Genomic DNA, 21,729 nt, shown 5'->3' on the forward strand with positions numbered 1-21,729 from the left:
ATATTAATGACTTTTCCATAAAAATGATTTATTTTTACAGAAGTTTGACATGTCTTTAAAATAAAAATTATAATGATCCTTTTCACTAGATAAAGAATACATATTTTTCTTCGTATAATTTTATTATAAAACGCATTTCAGCAAAAATTAACAAGTTTACAAGAGACATTTGCGCAAGAAATACAGAGTATTATCCTTATACCATATATTGCTAAAATTAATAAAAAACATTTTGCCTATGGATATATATTTATAATATATAGCTACGTTACTGCACTTTGCCAAAATAAAAAAATCGTTCAACGAAGTTACTATCTCAAATTTCTGCATAAAAAACTAATTATTAAAAAAGTGTAATGAAACAAAATTCAAATTTGGATTATACTCGGCAAAACAGATGGATAAAAGAGAAAAAAAAGAGATAAAGAGTAAACAGTATTTATATATGTACACAAAATACGTAATTTCTCATTTGTATAAAATCGTTCACGTACACAAGTTTAATGATCGGTATACGTATGTAAAAACATTTTTCTTTTTTCGTCGTGTACTTACTTAATGGTATATTGAACCACGCGTACAATCTAAAAAAGCGACCAAAAAATTAAAATCTATTTGGTATTTAAGCATGCGTGTATATGCACATGTAAATAATATATAGAATTCATATGTTTATATATTATTTGTAAAAAAAAAAAAGGAAGGTATTATCGAATTGGAATGGATCGATTCGAAGAGCTGTCGGCGCCCGCCCGCGCACGTACACGTGCTGCGTTATCATTATAACGTTATATATTTATGATTATCATTATTTACACGCGCGCTCTTGGCGGTATATATTATATAAATGTATATAAATTATTTATAAATGTATTCATAACTCAAGCAAGTTGATGGAGAATCGATGATTCGTTGCTAGCCAGCGTCACACGAACGAGGAGCGTCTTCTCCCTCGGTTTGAATCGGACTCGTGAAAAAGCGGACGCTGCGGCCGTGAGTGGACAAAGGAAAGAAACCCGGGAGACATCGTGTAGTTGATTTATTGTTAAGTACGTTGAGCAGAATGCGAGCAACGGCCGATCGATCGACGAACACGATGGTCCGCGCGCGACAAGAGCGCACACGTGTCCGCGAGGAGAGGAGCTCGAGTCGGGAGGAGATCGGATCGGGGAGCGAGCGAGTTAAAATTCCCACTTGGTCGCGGTGGCGTGGTCGATCTCGCCAAGGCGCAGGGCCCCGTTCTTGCCGGCCGTGAGGTAGCGGCCGTCGGTGGACTTGATGCAGAGCCTCGAGGGCTCGCGCAGCTCCAGGTAGAAGCCGCAGCCCGGCAGATCCGAGTCGACGGTGACGCTCTCGGAGTCGGCGTGCCAGTACTTGCCGTTCTGGCCCTTGAAGCGCACGACGCCCCGCTCGCAGCGCTCCACGCGGATCGTCTCGTAGCCGGCCTTGTTGCACTCGAGCTTGGGGCTGGCTTGGCTCTTGGGCCCGACGAAGCCCTGCTCGCACCTGAGCACGAGCACGGGCCGGTTCATGAGGTAGAAGTAGTACTTGGTGGCGTCGTTGTCGGCCGCCTCGACCGAGTCGGCGTTGGCGTAGAGGTGGCCCGAGCGCTTGGTCGCCAGGTACTTGCCGTTGTTGGCCCGGAGCGCGACCGTGCCGTCGTCCGGCTGCCAGCAGAGGTCGAACAGGCAGTTGGAAGATCGCTTGTGCTCGGCCGCCTGGATGCCGCCGCCCGACTCGAGCGACCAGTAGCGGTCCTGCATGGTGCGCACGTACCAGCGCCGGGTCGTCCGGTCGAACTCCAGCTGGAACGTCTCGTGGCCGGAGATCTCGTCCTGGTTGGCCGTCACGTCGACGCCTGCAACAGAGCGCCTTTTTATTTCAAACGGCTCTCGATAACGATCGCGAGTGGCAAAAACGCCATGAGCGCGTCTCGTGAATTTTTAAGAGCTAGCCGCTTCCGGCTGCATCGGAAATCGAGCTGAGAATGAGAAAACCAAGCTTTGCGATCGTACCGCATTAGAATGTGCAGTCACGAATTCGACGTTTTGAGCCGCCGAGACTTTTTGCGCCGTTGAATTAAAAAATGCTACTTTTCACATTGAAGCGCTTATAATTAATGCGGAAAGCAACCGCTCGGCATTTTTTTTATCTTCGATTTATGGAAAACGTCGAAGCGTGAATATTTGAATCCAAATCGATGAGTTTGAATAAAAAAAAGTTCGAGTGTCAGGAAATGTTGGCAGACGTGATTTTGAAGTAAGCAGCTGTGCGAGCGTGGTGCTATATCGAGCGCAAACAGGAAGAGCGATAAGAGAAGAAGGGAGAGAAGCGCAGGAGTTTATCGCTCTCTCGCGTTGGATTTTGGGCAAAGAAGCAAATTTAGTAGAGTCGTTAAATGATGAATGAAAAATAAGTCACCTTGCTTGACGGAGACGTAGCGCTGATTGAGGGCCGCCACGAAGGAGGCCTGAGGCAGCGAGTCCTCGAGGGAGAAGAGCTCGTCGCGCGTCACGGTGGTCGAGCGCGACTTGAGCACGGCCTTGCTGCCGATGGGCGCCAGGTAGCCGCCGCTTATGTCCCGGAGCGCGAGCATGCCCGCGTGGAACTCGGCCGCGTACATGCAGTCGCGGGTGCAGCTCTCGAGGAGCTTGCCGTCCCGGGCCAGGTACTTGTTGTTGCAGGTGTGCAGGGCGTAGTTGCCGCCCTCGGACTTGCCCCGGGCGCTCACGTTGTCGTTGCTCGGCGCGCGGAACTCCAGGGTGAACAGGGTGTCCTCGCCCCAGGGCACGGGCGCGTCCACGTGGATCTCGTCCTGGCTGGCGCTCAGGTGAGCGAAGCGCTTGCGACCGGCCGAGCGCAGGTTCACCTATAAGCAAAGCGATCGAGTCGTTCACCTCTTATGCGAGAATCGAATTTCTTCGTCGATAATTTCTTCGCTTCACTTTTCTAAGATCAACTCAATCTATAGAGTCCAACTCACCTGTGGTCTGGCAGCGAGATGCACGAGCCAGTACTCGGCATCGCCGGGCGCTTTGGCGGTGCACTTGAGCTCGTCCTGGCTCGAGCCGAGGAAGTAGCCACGTTGGTTGTTTTTCAAGGCCCATCTTCCACTTCCTGCAATAATGAAAAAGCCACGTGAAGTTATTTTGAAAATCGGTGGGCGCAGAGGAGCGCTAACTGTACAGTTTTCAAGACGACAATTCTGTACCACGACGAGGACATCTCTATAGAAGCTAGTCATAATCAAAGAGGAATCTGAGCTCGCTTTGTAAGCTTTGAAGGCCGAGTCTATGAATGTATTTATTCAGGAGTCTCGAGCTGTGAAGCTTTGACACCGGACTGATCACGATCAGTAACTTTTAATTGAGCTTTTAGCGTAAGACCCGAGTTTTTCATCGTAGTTTTTCAGTAAAAAAAGTCATGAATTTTATTCGTATCGGTGAAAAATTTGAATAGCAGAAAATATACAAGAAAAAACAGAAAAAGAGTGGAAGCGTACCATCGCCAGCGAGCTGAATCTGGAAGGCACAGCCGGGCTCACTGGGGTCCTCGGCCTCGCAGGTCACATTGCCGAATTGATCGACGGCCAAGTAGCGATCGAGATGCGAGCGCAGATAGACCTGCTGCTCGTTGCCCTCGAGCGTCCACATCTGTTTCTTCTTCAGGCTGGCTCCATTCGCGTTGATCTTGAAGCCGAAAGTCTCGGCCGTCAGGTACTTGAACTTGCCATTGATAAGACCGATCTGTTTGCAGAGGAAGGACTTGTAGTATACGCGTGTGTCGAAGTGTGCGAGATGAAAAGGAACTTTTCGAGTCTGCTCTATTGCTTCATTCGTATAGCGTTCATGTAAGTGACACGAAAATGTTGCATTCGATTCATTTTTGATAATACTTTTCAGTTTGTATCTGTCACTTGGCGTAAGGATTTACTCATTAGCGTCGTTGCAAAATATATTACGTATATAAATTGCATACCGATCGACTAGATTGGCGGCTTGGTGCACATAAAACCAAGGTCAGTGCGAGAGCATCGGATATTACGGGTACGCACGGCGGCCGCTAATTCGGTAAAGTCGGCTCGATTCGCGCGCGATGGACGAGAGCCAAGTACCGAGACGCGTCCTCGGCTCCACGTTCGTTTTCGCTTTATAATACGCGCTCGCTCTCGAGTCGTTTGGAATTCCGCATTATATTCATTTATAACACGTTACACATCCGCTGCGAACCAAAAAAAGGCGAGATTTAAAAGCGCTAGGAATTTCGGACTCGGGCAGATAGATAGCTTGTGAGCGCCTGTGTAATAAGAATATCGTAGCTGAGTGTGTATGTGCTCAAAATCGAGCCGAAGCTGCTTGCGATAAGGCAGCTGGTACAGAGCTCTCTGCACTCGTAGGCGTGTGTGTGTACTCAGCTTCTATAGAGCAAAGCTGAAAATGTATACACGTCTGAGTCGAGAGCCGTCGCGTTGTAGATCTCATCCCATACATGTAAAAATCACGCAGAGTAATATGTATACGAAAGCATCGGGAAGATCGTCGGTTGGAGGACTTTGCACGCTTCGAGTCGTTCAAAGGCCGCTGACGCAAATCGAAGTCGCATCGCTTATCGGCGCGCTTCATAATGTCGTTGTTATAAAGGAGCAGCGAACAGCGAGTCGTGGTACGCAATTGGCGTAGAGCTCCGATTTATTACACAGCGCGACTACGGAGATGCAAAGGCCAACGACACGAATCGCGTACGCGTACAAGTTCCTTCTTTTTTTTTTTTTTCATTCTTTGGTTGCGCGCCGGTTCACGCATGAAAGCGCAAACTGCCCGACCGAGTAGTACTGCGCGCGCTCGAGCCAACTGACGGCTCGTGAAATAGTAATAATCGGCCGAAGATAATTTTCCGTTATCGCGCACTCGCTCGCAATGAGTATGCTACAACATAATATAAATTGCTACGTATGTGGAGCAGTGGCGCAGGACGAGTAGACGATGCTCAATGGCTATAGGTGTACTACTCACGTTCCATCCGGGCTTTTCGACTCCGTTCTCCGAGTGCTCGAGGCTGCCGCCGTTGCTCTGCATCTTCTCTCGATGGACTTGGGCTCGGATTTATAACGTATACAACGAAGCTTTACACACAGAGAGACACTTCACTCTGGAGAAACGATTTCTCACGCGCGGCACGCACGCACTTCTTTTCTCTCTCTTTTTTCTATCTCTCTTTAAATAACTAATTCAAACACCGATACAATATATATATAACACAGAGATGAGCAAGGAACGTGCCACTTCCGCGTCGCTTGCCGCCAGAATCCACACTATCTCTCTCAGCTGGACCGAATGTCTATATACCGCTCCGCCAGTCTTACTCTCTCCTTTTCCCCCACAACGACGATGCTGATGCTGCTGCTTTACGCTACGGATCTGCAAAGAAATAAATTCTCATCAACGTTTTTTTCTTTACAACATCTTAGTCTATGTATGTATCGTCACGAAGTAAATGAACGGCTTTATTTTTCATAATTATTAGTGCTTAATGAATCGCTTGTTCTCCGTCAAACGAAGAAAACTACCAAGGAGCACATTTCCCGATGCGCTCGAACATTTTCGGATGCGGGACTCGGAGTCGAGTCGAAATTCAAGTCGTTCGATCGGAGTCTTTTTCAAACTCGCCCGAGTAAGTCGGAAACACTGCGAAAAAGTCTCGGCTTGCTCGAAGCGAGTCAAAAATCCTCGGACAAGACCATAAGAACTGCATACGGTCGAGCTCGAAGCATCATAACAGTACAAAGCAATTCGCTCGACGCTCGCTCGCCACTATATATGTATATACGTAGAGCATGTGTGCGAGTGAGTGGGTACACAAATGCAGATACATGCACACATTTTAAGGAGAAAAAAAAAGACAAACCGCACGTCCATTCAAATTCTAACAATAAGTACGCGCACCAAGACGGGCCTTTTCGAGCAGTCAAAGTCTGTTTCTGGCCGTGCATAAATCCAAAGGAAATGAAAAGGTGTAGTCAGCTCGAGGCAGCAGAATTAAGAAGCTGCTGCTGCTGCTTCTAGCTCGCCCGAGTCACGCTGGAGCTATTAAAGAGCCGATGCAACAATCCCGCGCGCGTTACAATAAATTTTCAGCGTACGTAAGCTCGTTCGCGTACACGATGTTTAAAGCATCGCCACGGCACGTGTCTCTCATTATATTTTGCAAACGCCGTGCGCTGCAACTGCCGACTGGAAGGGGATTTTCGGATTTCTATTGTGTACAGCATGCCCGTGACTGACGCGTTCGTTATTGTGACATCTCGGCGAATGAAAGAAAATAATCCTTGCGCTCGCTCCTTTTCATTTTCCAACTCAACGGCAGTCCATGAAAATATGTAAGTCGACGATCTCTTTGGCGGATCGAAGCACGTTTACTTGTATCCGAGCGATTAAATCGATTGCCATTGACAATTTGACATTTATATAATAACGTTATTAACGCGCGATTCGAACGATTGATTTTTCTCGTCTTATTTCAATCAATTGTATCTGCGAGTATGCTCAACAGGCCGCGCGAATAAGAAAAAAAAATAATAAACGCGCGATCGGTCGATTAATTTTCTGAAACGCATTTACGCAGCGCGTACAACATTCTCGCGGCGGACTTGTCTCGTTTCGAGCAATACGAACCTTTAAAAACTTCCGATTAGCAATGGCAGAAGCTCAACGTGGTACACAGGCATACAGAAGAAAAAATGTGGCTCGTTTGAGTTGGCGCGCGTGGAAAAAGGGCTTCCCATCGGCCGGTATGCGGACTTTTAATTGCGGCCTAGGAGAGAAGCTGCTGCAGGCAAGGGGATATTGTAAGGCGCGCGAGAAAAAAAAGCTGCACAAATCGTCCCGACACGAAGCGATATATACCTAGCGTATATAAAACTCCTCCCCGTCCTCCTGCGTGAATTACATCCTCGCGCGGCTTAATGCACGTGTATATAGTAGAGAGAAGCTACGGTATGCGTTCACATGCGCGCAGTTTTGTTATTACCTATAGCACTATATATACTCGCGCTCGAGTTAGCTACAAGATAGGCAGCCGCGGCGCAACTCGCGCGCAGAAGGAAGAGGCAGAACAATGGCCGAGTCGAGAGAGCCGTCATAATACGTTCTGGCTCAAATTGTCATCCGGTTCGTAGGCTCTACTTAATTTTCCTTAAGCTAGGTAGCGATCTACTCTGTGCTGCACTTTCTTATGTGCGCTCATACACGTGCACTGCACTGCAACGTCGGTACGCGATGTATGTGTGTGTGTACGAGTGCGAGGCGCATTATAAACACTGACAGGGCAGTTATATTGCGCGCGAGCAGCTCGTGTAATTTCATGGACTTTGATGAAAATTGGATTGCTGCCGCGCGGCTGCTTGCCTACCATACTATATAAGTATGGTATATAGGCACGCAACGAGGAGCCCATTGTTGTGTTGCGCTTTAAATTTATATATACGAGTCCGAGCGATACGATGGCTTTTATTTTGCTCGTTGGAATCGCGACCGATCGCGAGCCTGCCACGGTTGGCTCGTATACCCGCAGATAAACAGTTACTCGATCGACCAGTATATTATTAAAGTATACGGATTGAAAAAAGCTCCGCAAATCATTCCGTATCGCAGATAGTCTATGCGCGAGCTCTTCGTGTCGAAAATGTGCGTCGAGCGGCGCGTTGTTAAGGTATTGATCCCTTATGTTGGAGTTCACCCTCGCGCGCTCGTCCACATGTAGCGTAGGCTTCGAGGACTTGCCGCCCGCTGTTCCCTCTCCCCATTCATGCAGTTAAGCTCGAGCCCTGTAGTAACTCGTGAAGCCGCGCGCGCGAGCTGCTCACGTTTTCGCGCCGACAGCTCGCCTTTATTTCTCTTACACACACACACGCAGACATAGCTGCTGAACTTTACGACACCGCGTTTCGATGGGGATGGATTCGATCGCGATAGGGGCATCGATGTATAGAACCGATACAGACTCGAGAATCGATCGACGAGCTTCGTATAAGTGTGGCGCGGATCGCGATTAATCATCCCTTTCATGCGGTAGCCGAGCAGCTCGCTACACAGCCATACGTCTATTTTCGCTGAAAGCCCAAAAGGACTCGAGCATCGGTGAGTCGATCTCGATGTAACAAATCGATCCGAACATTAGCGTACGGCTCGAGTTACAGATAGCTGTTGCCGAGCGAGGATCGCTGCACGATTGTGTACGCTTGTAAGGCATTACGTAGTGTCGCTGGCTGGCTGCTTGCCTCGGGAATCGGATTCCTCGGAGAGTCGCGGAGTCACGCCTGACAATGAGGATCGATAAGGCACCTGTTTCCTCGATGCAGCGCGACATCTGCTCGAAGCTCCTCCACTAGCCACTGCGTTCACCTATTTCCGGATTCGATGCCAGCTATATAGAAACGAAATATTAATCGATCGCCCGAGACTCCGAGTCACGTCCGTTATATTACGTTCCGTACTCGAGCGCGCGCGTCCGAAGAAAGTCGAATTAGAGCCGTTGTGCTACCGATGCAGCGTACGCGAGTGCGGATTATACGTCGAAAGAGCTGGGCTCGAACGCGCTGCACAACTGCACTAGCGCGGCAGCAGCTTAATGGCCCATCATCGAGTCGAGGAGCTCGAGCCATAACGAGCCTCCGTCCGGATTTTTCTTCTTTGCTCGCGATGCGCGCCCGTATCGTCGTGCTATTTCCACCCATTTTCTTTTCCGCGCGCGCCCGAGCTAGCATAATGCGCCGCGTCGCCGATCGATCGTCGCTGCAGCGCACCGAAGAAGCTGATGACAGTGCGCGACGCGCTCCAGCGGCTAATCGACGCGGCTATTACGCTCGGGCCGCGGATACCTCATATTCCTGGCGCAGCTCGCTTCCTTCCTTACTTGGCTGGACATTCGTTTCACGGCCTCCTCGAGCTGCGAGCTGCTATTAAATCCGATCGAACCGATTGAACGGCGAGTGCATTAATCGTGGGCTTTTCGCGCGCTCGAGCGAATCCTCGAGAAGCGCCAGCTCGAATGCACTAAGAGCGCCTATATTTTCCCCAACGAGTCACTTTTTACTCATTTATACATGCCACTCGAAAAGGAAATTCATAGATAGCTCGCCTAGCAGATGCTCGTACTCGTTATACCTTTTTTTGCTCCAACTGATCGATCAAATCTCGTTTGGCCAAATTGCCGCGATCTCGCTGCTGCGGTGCATATACGAGTCGAGCGATACATAATCGAGCCGTTTTCCGCGCAGCGAGCCGAAAACGCGCGCAAATAAATAATAAGCCAACGAGACGTTTAGAAAATCGAGCTCCGATCGTATTATAATGTTCTGTACGTATATCGAAGTGCACGCAGCCGAGCTTATTACGGCGCTGCGGTCGCGAGGCAAATTAATTTTATGTAGAACGATCCGATTTCGTGCTACTTTCCAAAAGTAATAAAGTCGAAGATTATATTGGTCGGCGAATTACGAGGCACGAGTCGATCATTCGCGATTCGTCCTAATGATCATTCGAAATGCAGCTCGCGCGATCGTAAAGGTCTCTCGGGTGCAAGACTTTATAATATATACGTTATAAAATATTGTATACGACAAAGTCGATCGTAGCTGCTGCGGATCCAGATCGAGTCGAGCAATAATAGCCGATATAAACGTCGAGCCCGACGGTGCATTCGCGTGCGCTAACGAAGAGGCGCCGAGAGATGGAGAAAAAAGCCATATATAGGCTAATGTGCTTTGGCTGCAGCGAATTTCTAAAATACGCTCGTGCGATCGTGTAGCGTCGATCGAACGGAGCGCGAAAGTACCGGCGACCTGTACTCCAATTGTACACATAATAGTATAACGTATTTTCGAAGGCGTTCGGGACGGCTCATCGCGCCGCGGGTCAACGTCCCGAGCGCCTTCGAATTATTATAATCATCGACGAAGAGTGAATGAGACTCGGCTTAATAACGGGCGAACGCGCGAGGCAAACGGAGTACACTGCGGCTATACTATTATAGGCAAGAGGTTGTTCGCGCGCGAGCCGACTATGTGCGTAGAGAGCCGCGTGCTGTGCTATACAACTGCGTCGCTGCTTCGACTTGGCAGTTAAATTTAGATTATCGCGTCGAGCGAGCCGCTGGTATTAGTAAAGTCGCTCGTATGCGCGCCGCCACGAGAGCCATCGTGTATAAGAGTCACGCAGTCCGCCACCACCGTCGCCACTACTACTACTACGTTCTACTGCACGCGTAAATGCTATTATGCAAGTAAACACGTTATTATATTAACTGCGAACTGCGAGCCAAGCGCCACCGCACCGATGCCGGCTATCTCCGCGTGCAGATGTTCGACTTCTCGCTACTCGACATCTGTATGGATAAATTTGGAAAATTTTCTAGCCGATTTGTCGGTGAAATGCTCTCTCTCTCTCTCCGATGCGCGTCGAGCTTTTTTCCATCAATTTTACGCCATTATCGTGCGTGTGCCTACGCGTGGGCCTTATAACTGGTGAAAGCTTCGCGCTATATACACACACACATGCTAAATTAGACTCGTCTGGATGCATACATGTTTATAAAGTTTGAATTAGAAAAGCCTCGAGTGTGATATGGCACCTCTCTCGTTCTCTGCCTCCATTTACTCGCTTCGCATTATGTACAGCATTTATATGTGTGCGCTTGCGGCTCTCTAAATTTTTTGTTTCCCGTCCGAGATTTCACTCGATCGCACGACTATCGCCATCATCTTCATCATCATTATCATCATCATCATCATCATAATCGTAATTCTCATCGTAATTAGACGAATTTAGAGTCGGCGTGCGATCTTGGCCATTATGTTACGAAGCGAGCATTTAATTGCTGTTGTTTTAACCTAATTAAATGGTCTTTGGAGCAGCGAAAGAAAACGACCAGAGTCGTTTTTTGCTCGCAACTTTCATTGAAACTCCATCAAAGCTCTCTGCATATCATACATTTTAATGTGTCTATAGCGTTTAGTATCCGATTTTGACAATTTTAACAATTTTTATTGATTAGTCGTTCTCCATAAAATCAACGCTGATTGCCAATAGACGAGCCTGTGGACAAGTCAAGGTAATACACCACAGAGTAGCCGCACTTATCCTTGGGCAATTAGAAATTAAGTAGACCGCTGTCGACGCAGGGGGGCAGGCCAGGCCACAGCGGAATAGCCAGAAAGAAAGGAACCGACGCGCTTCGCGGCCTGCGAAAGTGCAATTTTTTTCAGCCCAAAAGAGAAAAATCTCAAAAATACTCTCTGGCTTGGCTAGAAAAAAAAAAGATCGAGTGCGTGCTTCAGCATATGCGCCTGTGCGTTTCACGACTGATGCATGGGCCCGAGGAGAAAAAGCCCATGCGCATAAAAATGAGCTAAAGAGAAAAGAGATAAATTTAGCGATGTGCATGGTGCGTTATGGTGGAGTGCATCACAAAGGTAGCAATATTTACTTACGCCGAGGCGTGCAGGCTCTCTTTCTTTCCGAAGCTCGAGAGCAACAGCAGTGCGCGCACATGTGTGCTCTCGGGTTGAGAAATGTGAAGCAAACAAAAAAAAAGAAAAAGAAAAAGAAACGATCTGACAAAGCTCGCGCGAACAGAGCGAGACGTTTCGGCGTCGGACGAATCGAAAAGAGAGCAACGCCACGACGCTTTGACGAATTGGCATGTGGCGCGAATCACACCCAAGCAATTGTCATAATAATGCGCTGCAGTCGGGCCGCACCCTACCGCTCGCGTATTATGTATACGTATTCTCTCAGTCAGTATCATCGATCATAATTTATACGTATGGACTGTATGGTACTAGGCGCGATGGAACCTAAAAATAAAATCCCATCTGAATAAATACTTTTACGGAGCACATCGGAACAGAGAAATTCTGAAAATATAAGATTCTTCTTATCGCATCCTAAAAGTACCAAAATAAAGTGGTTACAGGCGCTCAATTTGCTCATTTAAATGCATGTCTCATCAAAATATTGATCAAGCACATAACTGGCTACTTATTGAGTCAGTTCGACGATCACAGCAACGACGAGACAACGCTTACGAATTGATTAAAAATAAGTTTACTTAAAAATAAGTGTTTTTGATGAAAAACTAATAAGTATACTTATACGAGATAGAAAACATAGAAATATTTATTTCATGATTTCTTGACTATTTTTGAATCGGAAAAATATATGAAATTCTAATAATTTGAGCCTAACTTTTTAATTCTTTCTTTTTCGAATTTTTGAACCTTTTAATCTCAATTAGAAACTTCACAGTGTGGATATAGTTTGAAAGAGGAAAATTTCAGTTTACTTGAATACTTGTCACAATGTATTTGATTTCTTTATTATTATAGCTGAGTAAATAATGAATGGTAGATTGAGATTAAAATGTTCAACAATTCGAAAAAAGTAAGAATTTTAAAGTTAAGCTTAAATTATAAGGATCGTCATAGTTGAATAAGTAATTGGGAATGTTATAAAACTTGGGATAAGCGGTTACGATTCTTAATGAATAAAATTTTCGAGGGACAACATGAAGTTTCCTCTTCCAAGGTGCTGAACTTTCAGTGTGTTCAGTGTGGTATTGATCATTAGTTTTCTATAGCATGTAGAACTGTGGCTCCGTTTTATTATTCACTTCTCTCTTTTTCCTGACCTGATGACTTATTTCACTCAATTTTTAAAGCATAAACAAGTTTTGAAACCTTTTGAATTCCACTCTTGGATGGAAGAAATAATCTTAGGAGTTGAGAAAATTTCCCGAGTGGATTTTTCGTGAATTTCTATTAACTCGGGAAAGTATTCGATAGATCGGGCTTTTATCACGATTATCGCGAACTGCAATCGTTATGGCATAGCATTTTAAAGTAAGTACGAGGAGAGAACTCAATATGGACGTTTTAAGAATCAAACTCGGGAACCAAAAGTACTGTAGCAGCTATGAGAAACGGACATATCGAGCTCATCCACATTCTCACTTCAGAAGCCATCGAATCCCATATCGTACGGCGCGAGAGAGCTGCGCGCATAAAGAGTCCAGACTCCAGAGAAGCGAAGCGCACACCGTACGTAGATAACCGTAAATTGGGAAGGAGCTTCTTCAGCTGCGGTATACGTGCGAGTCGACGTGCACGGGAGGGCAGCCAATCCAGAGCTGCTGCTGCTTAGCTGTGCAGTTATAAGGCGCGCGCGGACCGCTGGACGAGCGACTGCACACGCGAGGAGTGCATAGAGTACGTGCCCACATCAGCACGTGTGCGCAGAGCAGAACCACAGCGAAGCGAACTTTCGATTTTTTTCTCTCTTTAAGCCTTGGGCAAGTAGCCGCTTAGCTCGAGTCGGGCTGGCTAATGAGTCGAGTACGTACTCGAGCTCGTGCCATTGAGAATAATTCGTAATAAAGCGTCGAAGCTGCAGCACGGATCTGTCTAGCCGCGCGCGCAGATGTGCAGCTCGGATAAGCTGTACGGGGGAAAGCCAATACATATTGTATATCGAAAAAACATGTAGCGCAGCTATCTGCAGGGCTGCGCGACGGAGGTTCATGACTCTAGCTCGTCGCGGAGTGCTTTTTATCGCTTGCCTACACGGAGCCGAGAAATAAAAGCGTGACTCGATCGCGGCAGCAGCTCCTCCGATCGTACAAAGATGCAGCAGTGAGCGATTTTTCTCCGCGAGCTGCATGAGGCGAGTCATCGCAGAGGATAAGATATCCCCGAGAGCACATGGTTCCAAGAGCGACAAAAGTAAAAGAAAAAAAAAGGGAAAAAGACGAGAAGTTGGCGAGAACTGGCAACAAGTTCGTTGGCCGTCAAAATAATGCAGAAAGAGAGGCCCGAGCGCGTGTGTACGGGCTGCACTCGGTGCTCTCTTATACTCGCGGGACGGAAATAGCAGTGGTGCGCACTGCGAATGTGTACACACGCGCACTTGTATTATTATATTGCCGAGCGCCGGCGAAAGCGACAAAAGACTCTGCCTATCTCGGACTGCACGAGCTCTTCGCGCGATTTGTATTATATTATTACGAGTCAACGCGACTCCGCTCGTATACACGGAGCACGAGCTGCGGAGTACACGTGTCGTCGGGATGTATCATACATAGGGAGCTTTCGAACGCGTACTTGATACACGCGCTCTGAATTCGCATATAATAGCTGCAGGCAAGCTGACAGCTATCCTGTGTGCGTTAGCGCGCGAGCAAACGAGCATCCAGAAAAACGTGGCTCTTGTTCGACCGAATGTGTAACGCGATGCGCGTTTAGTTGCTGCTCGTGTGATACGCGACGCGGTGAAAACGTCAGCCGCCGACTTTGTCTCTCGCTGCTTTTCTTGCTGCGAAACAAATGACTACACGCGGCCAATGAGGACGACTTTAATTCCTCGCGACACACTCGACGACGACGACTCGCTGAGAGAATTTTGAGCCTCGCGACGAGAGCCTTTGTTGCATTGTTTCGCCTTCTTCGCGACTCGTATAGACTCGCAAACGCTCACCTGTCAATGCGAGAGTAGATGCTTAGGTAGACGCGAGTTGCGCATCGAATTGAGAAATTCCAAAATCAACGAGCCCGAGAGCTTACTTGAATTTAATCTAGCGCTAATTGCCGTTATCGTACAGATACGCCTACTCACTCAGGTACATGCTCGTGTGCAGCAGCAAATTATAGTTTGTAATTCGCGCCTGTGTGTTTATGCGCACTCGCTGCACGTACACACACACACACAACTGCGCGCCTGCACTATTATACGTATACATACGAATCTCGTCGGTATATAGGATATATGCTAGCGGCGAAGCAACAGATCATATTTTTTCAACACGCACGCGAAATGAGTTTTAATTGAGTTTTTCAGAGCGTAGAGATATACGAGTAATAAAATTTAACCATCCATCTTGAGCTAAAACGCGTATTATTATATTTGAGTCAAAGCGCGCTGCCGTTCGGAAAAAAAAGAAAGGAATTCAGAAAGAAAAAAAAATTGTTTTGTCGGCGCGCACGTTCGCCGCAAGAGTTTCATTTTTTTCTAAATAAAAAAAGGAAACGACTGCGCTCCTTGTGTGGGGGTAGAGGAGAAAAAAAGGAGGAAAGAAAGAAGGAATTAGTCAGCAGCGACAAGGGAAAAAAGGCAAGGGAATAAGGGCAAAAGAGAAAAAGGGTGTGGGATGCGAGTACAAGGGATAGAAGGTAGTGCTCGTGTACACGAGCTCGGCGAGCGTCATCCCTCGGCAAAGGCGCAATCAGCCGCGAACCCACCCAAAATGCTCTGCGGCCTGCGAATACGTATATGCGTATACGTATATAGAGCCGGCACACGCATACAAAAGGAAATGTATATATAGATGCTCGGGCCGGTCCGTTTCGGCCTTTGGCGTCTGCAGTTTGTATACGTAAAAAAGTATGTATTAGCGAGGCTCGGCACGTATAGGTGTCTCGAGAGATGTGTTGGACATTGCCAGACTGCCAATTTGCGAGTTAGCTCCAAACTCGCGACTCCGCATTAGGTATAGGTATACGAGGCGGCGCGCATTTGCACTATTGGTAGGCACTAGGCTCGTATCGGTCGTGTATATGTGTAGCAGCCGCCATTCGTCGTCCTTCCGACGTTCCGCAAGTTGCATCCCTGGGTGCGCGTATAGCTCGCTCGAGGCCCAGCGCACTGCAGAAGAAGCGCCGTCCGCGCGGCGCAGTACGAGGATATAGGTGTATATACAAAGGTGTGCATGCCGCACGAATGCAGCAATCGCACAGGAAGGTGTGGATGAAGAAAAGAGCTTGATTATTATTAGCGACACTCACCGTGCGTGTGCGCGCAGGACGACTCCGAAATCTATAAATGCAGCTGCCGAGATCACTCGAGGATACTCGAGGAGAGCGAGTGCACGGATGAGCGGCGACGGATGACGGACACTGTTCAACTGCTTAGAAAAACTTGCGTGTGTGTGCTAAAACTCGTGTACGTATGTGCGTGTGTGTGTGTCTGTGTTTAAGGGTGTTGCACAAGGTCAGAGAAATAGAATACGAGAAATACACGCGCTTCGACGCTCGCTGCGCTACTGAACTAGCCTCGCACAGATCGAGCCGGTCTGCGAGCGCCGTCGCTGCTGGCTGCGCCTGCCGTCTATACCAGCCAGGCCGGCCGCTGCTGCTGCTGCCACTGCCCCTCTTCTTTCGCCTGCGTTTGTGTGTGTGTGTGTGCGTGTGTGACTGCGTGACTGCGCGTTAGAGTGTGTAAGGCAGAGGCAATGTATAGCGAGCCTCGAGCCGGCGCTGATACTGTAGCCTCGCATACACACACACACCCATAAGTATATGGAGCCGTGTAGAGTGCAGATTGTGTGCTACGGCGAGGAGATGCCGAGAGTGCCGAGAGTGCCGCTCTTAAATCGTCGCTCAAATCTCAATTAACGCGCCGCAGCCGCAGCAGCAGCTCTTGGTTTCTCGCCTCTTCTCGTCGATCTCTCCGTCGGCTTCTTCGCTTTGTTTATTTACTCGTATAGTCGATCGATTTCGCAAATTTATTAGCGCGCCGATGCACGTCGGAAGTGAGTTGTACGTAGCTGTCGATATTATAATATCGTAATTATATCTCGATGCGCGGACGATTGCAACGACTTTCCGCGAACGACCGTTGCTTATAGCCAATACGTTCTAACTCGTTAATAATGAAAGAAAAACAAACAACCGCATGTAAATTCGGGCCGAGTCGCGCAATTGTTGCAACAATGGATCGCATCGAAAACAATCGAGCGATAAATAGCGTTGCGCAATTGCCCCACTAGCCGTGCTACTTGTCCCAATCTCTGCGCGTATCTTTCACGTTTACGCATAGAAACTTATGAGTTGTTTAAAGTCGAGCGATGCGTGACAATAAGCGCAACCGATCCAATCAACCTTATACGTCCTACGTGTACGACCCGTGTACGTACATCTACTTACCTATGTGTGCAATATGTACATTGCGAATACGTACGGTAGGCGCAGTGCAGCGCAAACTTGAGACTTGAATTACCTCGACTTGGCTCGAGTTACTCGCCTACGATGCGTGTACTTGATGTTTGACCGACGAGTACAGAGCCACACGTCCACGATATTTTACAATGAGGGAAGATTGTCAAGCAGCAAAGCAAAGGAGCCGACCTGCCATTATCCTACTCGATGTGCAACTCGATCCCGCGAATTCTCCAATCCTACCCTATTCGGGTTACCGCGCGTCGGTCGCCTCGCAACGCTCCGACCTAAAATAAATATCCTCGCGAATGAATCAGCGTTTGTCGTGTCCACTTTTGCATGCTCCACAGCGACCGATTTATTTTTTCTCGACGCTTCACACCCTTCTCGAAAATTGATCGATCGAAGTGGTCGGAAGGTCAGAGATTTGGCATTTACGATAAGCATTTTTTATCGATCGATTTTACTGTTCGATTGCTCAAAAAGTAATCAATTTGTATGGGTAAACAGGGATGACGAATTTTCTAGTGCCTAATGCTATTTTTCCATTCTTTTTCTCAAAATTGATGCCCTTCATGAATTGATAACCACTATTAATATGGTAAAATAAATTCCCTAACATGATTTGCTCCAAAATAGTACAATAAAATTTGCTCCAAACCTCTCCACAATGTCTACGTTCATATCACTTTGAAAGCTACGGTTCTCGTCCGATCACCGAATATAAACAAAGTTGAGCGCGGTTAGTACTTGGATGGGTGACCGCCTGGGAACCCCGCGTGACGTAGGTACCCATTCTTTTGCCTTTTTTTAGCAGTATTTTTTATTTTGTCAATTTTTCGAGTTATTTTCACATTTTCTTGCTGAAATCGTATGTATTTTATAAATTGATAATCACGGCTCCAAAGTCTTAAAATTTCCTCCAAATTGTAAAATGCTCATAAAATATAAAAACAAATTTCTTCCGAAATTTTTATTAAATTTGGCAGTATCTCAATTTCTAAGGCATGAATTTGTTGAAAGCTTTGTAGCTATATAGACGCTGCTCACATGATACTTCTGATATTTGAGTACATTATTATCAAGTAGTTTACAGACGTACATCTGAGACTTGAAATTCTCAGCTGCAGACGTCGTGTCAATAATAACTATTAATGAATGGTGCCCATTTTTAAACAATTTTAAAGAAAATCTTCCTGTAGAAGGAAGCAATTAAAATCACGTCATTTTGGCGCACATTTCATTGATAATTTGAGCCTTAAAATGCATAATAAACTGATCAGCTAGATTTATATCACAGCCAAGAACTGGTAAACGTAGAGTAAACTTTACAGCCGCAGGACATGAATGATTCTTAATTTTCGTAAATGTTCAAACCTTTCATATTGAATTTTGAATTGGATGTATGTTTGTGAGTAAACATTCATGGACAATATTACTTTGAATATTTCGTTGTTTTGACCTGCAAATCGTGATCATTGTTGAAAAATGGATAATTTGCAAATGAAAACGATGCAAATGAACGACGAAAATGCAGATGAATTTATAGGCGCCAAAACAATGCAGAAAATTTTCTATTTTCTTATATATTAATTTAACGCTCGAACGCAGAAAAAAGAAAAGTAAGTCGGTAAAGTGGCGAGGTTAAGCGAGCTGCAACTGTTCCATTAAGATTTTGTTCAAATTTTTCGCTCGGCCAGCAGTCCGCACGCATATTATCGCAACGGGCGCATTCGCGATTGGCGATCGTAAAAGCGAGCGTTGGGCAGCTCGATAACAATACACAGCCAGACAAAGGTGCGCTCAAAGTGCCACACTAATACGGTCAAGTTTCCGCGTCGAGGCAGCGAGTCGGTGCGCGTTAATTAATATAAAGGATGAAGGATTAATTAGAAGTGCTTTGAATGCTCTTCTCTCTTTCTCTCTTTCTCGCTCGGCAACGGTGCAACGCAGCTGCGGACCGGAGAAAAAGGAGTCTAGGCTAGCCTGCATACAGTAAAGGCACACTCGAGCTCGCGTGACTAACGAGTCTGCACGCTTTACAAAAGCCTCGCTTACTCGCGAGCTCGAGCTTCGCTCCGATTTCTCGACTCCGCCGCTGCAGATCTGCGCACCGGTGAAATCCGCCGACTCGGACAGCTGACTCGCGGCCGAGTCACGCACTCGATTCATCGATCATTCCTTGCTACCTATTCACCTACATCCCGATTGCCGATCATCTCTATATTACTTCCGATGATTTCTTGATCGCCACTCGATATCCTGCGATTGTCGAGCTTGATCCTTGGGACTTATTTGGCAGGTGACGTGCGACTGTCTAAGAGAATCGATCAGGATTATTCGTATTCGACACTCGAACTTGAGGCAAAAATAGCCTTCGATCGAGCCTCGATGCATTATTGCGAGGATATCGTATATCGAAGCTTGTATACAGAGAAGTCTGCAAAATATATAGAGAATCTTTCATGGGAGTTCCGAATCGACTGTTTCTTTGGCTAATTCGTGAGCGATCCAACCGATGACGCATGCTACATCCCGAGTCTCATCTTTTTCCTGCCCTAAGCAGCTTATTCCAGTGTACTCGAGCTGTACGCGTATGCGTCAGACTCGATGCTTTCTCAAGGACGCGGGGATTCGAAGCCAAATATAGAAAAGCTACAAAAAGTACGCGTTTGTCGAAGGAATGGCGCGCTCGAAAGAAATCGCTGCACCGGTGCATCTTTTCTATTGTGCGCGCTCGAGGCGGCACAGCTCGTGCGGGAAAAAACGCTATAACGTTTTGTAGGCTGAGAGGCACAAAAAAAGGTGCGCGCGAAATCTCCTTTCCATGCGAGCTGCAAACTAAGTATGATATATACGCGAGCGAAGCGTAGAGAGAGAAAACTTTGCCTTTGCGTTACGACTCGTGCGGCGATCAGCCAGAATTCGGTTTATTTTGACGCGAGCTCCGAAAACGTCAACATTTCCTTAGCGATACTTGCTCAGTTGGGAGTGATCGTTTTCGAAGGCGAGCACGAAACTTGACTCGAATATAAAGCGGCGTCGAACGAGAGAGGAGATTACTTTCGTTGCGCTAGGCACGCGATCCGCAATAATAATTCATTTTTCCTCTCTTCGAGCAACAGCAGCAGCAGTATATTGAATTACTAAATTCACTTCACGCACGCGAGTCCGTATTTACATAAAAATCGCGATTACGATCGGCCACGGGCATTCATGTAAACTATGCATTCGTACGTATCATCATGATTTTTATAATAAATAACTCACGAGCGCGCACATAAACGGAGTCTGCCGCAATTGAATGATTTAATTAAATATCTCGAGCGAATTAGCAGCGCGCGGATCGAGAGCGTATAACTTTCCAAATGCAATCGCGACTTTTCTTTGATACTCGCGCAAGCAGAAGACTCGAGAAATCGGACGTGCAAAGTGAATTAGATCTGCTCTTTATCCAAGTATAATATAAAAGGGCCCAAAGCGATTGTAATTATAACGAGGCTCCTAATTCGTGCGAGCCAATTGGACGATTCAACGTCATCGAGTATAAGTCAAACGAAGGCGAGCAACGCGAGAATCGTAATTGCGGCCTATAGTAATTGGCAATTTCACGCGCAGAAAGAGGTGCTCGTCGTGAAATCGGCGCGAGATAAGGCGCAATTCGAGCGATGAGCATCGAGCACGCGTCCGCCAAACAATTAAATTCCGCAAACTGCACACGATCGGCTGCATTCGCACGATATCGGCGGCTCTCCTTTGCGTGCTCACTGTAATGTACACGCGTTCCGATCGGTACACGCGCGACTCCCACGATCCGCTAAATATATAATAATCCGATCCAGCTGCGCAAATCAGACGCCGTAAATATGCGCAGACATTGACCAGATGGCCTCAGCGCTCAACGATCGAGTCGATCTTCGAGGGTATAGCAGTTCGGGATGCGACGACGACGATGACGTTTCCATCATCGAGTGGAGACGAGCCAGACGACGAGGCAGAAACATTTTCAAGGCCTCCGATTATATTGGCCAAAATCAGCGCCGCAACTAAAACTCGGTCTATATTGTCTCGAGCTCGTACTTGTATAATCGAGTCGTAAGCGACCAAGTGCAATGAACGTCTCTGTCGAGTACGCCAAAGCCGTCCATCGGTTGACTCATCCTAATTACCGTCGCTCCTAAAAATACGACGATCGTGCTACATATCTGGCTAAAATAAACAAATGTAGATGCTCGACAATTTAGCGAACAAACGTCTTGGGCTAGCGAGCCGTGTCATTACGTGCGTGCCAGTTGTCGCGCTACACCGACACTTTTCGCCGACTCGGCTCGACGGATCGTCACCAAAACGGCGCGTCTTCTCAGCTGGCGCGTGACGCGCGCTCCATAGTCGTCCTATCGTAGCTCTCGTCGCATACTTACTTAGCCGTCTAAACGCGAACCGACACAATGGACGATCCGGCGCGTGAGAATCAAACGCCGTGTATATAGCTGCGCTATGAGCCTCGCGCCAGCCGGAATTTCTATTATTCGTGCTAGTCGCGTGCGATAAGCGGCGCACGCACTCTCCAAGTACCTGCGAGCGTTCTTGGAGCTGGCTTGCCGCGTTTCCTTTCCGAGCGAGCCCGAGTCCGGAAAAGGAGGCCCGCGCAGCGACTCGATGATGAATATCGTATCAGCTGAGAATCGCGAGAGAACGATCTCGTGTAAAAAGCTTCCGATCGGATGAAGAAATCGGCAAATCGAGCT

General features: G+C 47.2%; 1 protein-coding gene and 1 pseudogene across 1 annotated transcript; one reads left to right on the forward strand and one right to left on the reverse strand.

Annotated features, from left to right (window-relative positions):
• Positions 1 to 61: 61 nt before the first annotated feature.
• LOC106659274 (protein singed) lies at positions 62 to 16,122 on the reverse strand. The gene is made up of 6 exons (XM_014381717.2): positions 15,830 to 16,122; positions 5,013 to 5,417; positions 3,503 to 3,746; positions 2,984 to 3,117; positions 2,422 to 2,869; positions 62 to 1,858 (listed from the first exon to the last, which is right to left on the reverse strand). Exons 2-6 carry the CDS (start codon positions 5,073 to 5,075, stop codon positions 1,182 to 1,184), a joined length of 1,566 nt encoding a protein of 521 aa, XP_014237203.1. The 5' UTR covers positions 5,076 to 5,417; positions 15,830 to 16,122; the 3' UTR covers positions 62 to 1,181.
• A 1,531-nt stretch (positions 16,123 to 17,653) lies between these two features.
• On the forward strand, positions 17,654 to 17,772 carry LOC111693356 (annotated as a pseudogene).
• Positions 17,773 to 21,729: the final 3,957 nt, after the last annotated feature.

This window comes from Trichogramma pretiosum, unplaced genomic scaffold, assembly GCF_000599845.2.
Source record: "Trichogramma pretiosum strain Unisexual culture from Peru unplaced genomic scaffold, Tpre_2.0 scaffold85, whole genome shotgun sequence".
In the NCBI taxonomy this organism is placed as follows: Eukaryota; Metazoa; Arthropoda; class Insecta; order Hymenoptera; family Trichogrammatidae; genus Trichogramma; species Trichogramma pretiosum.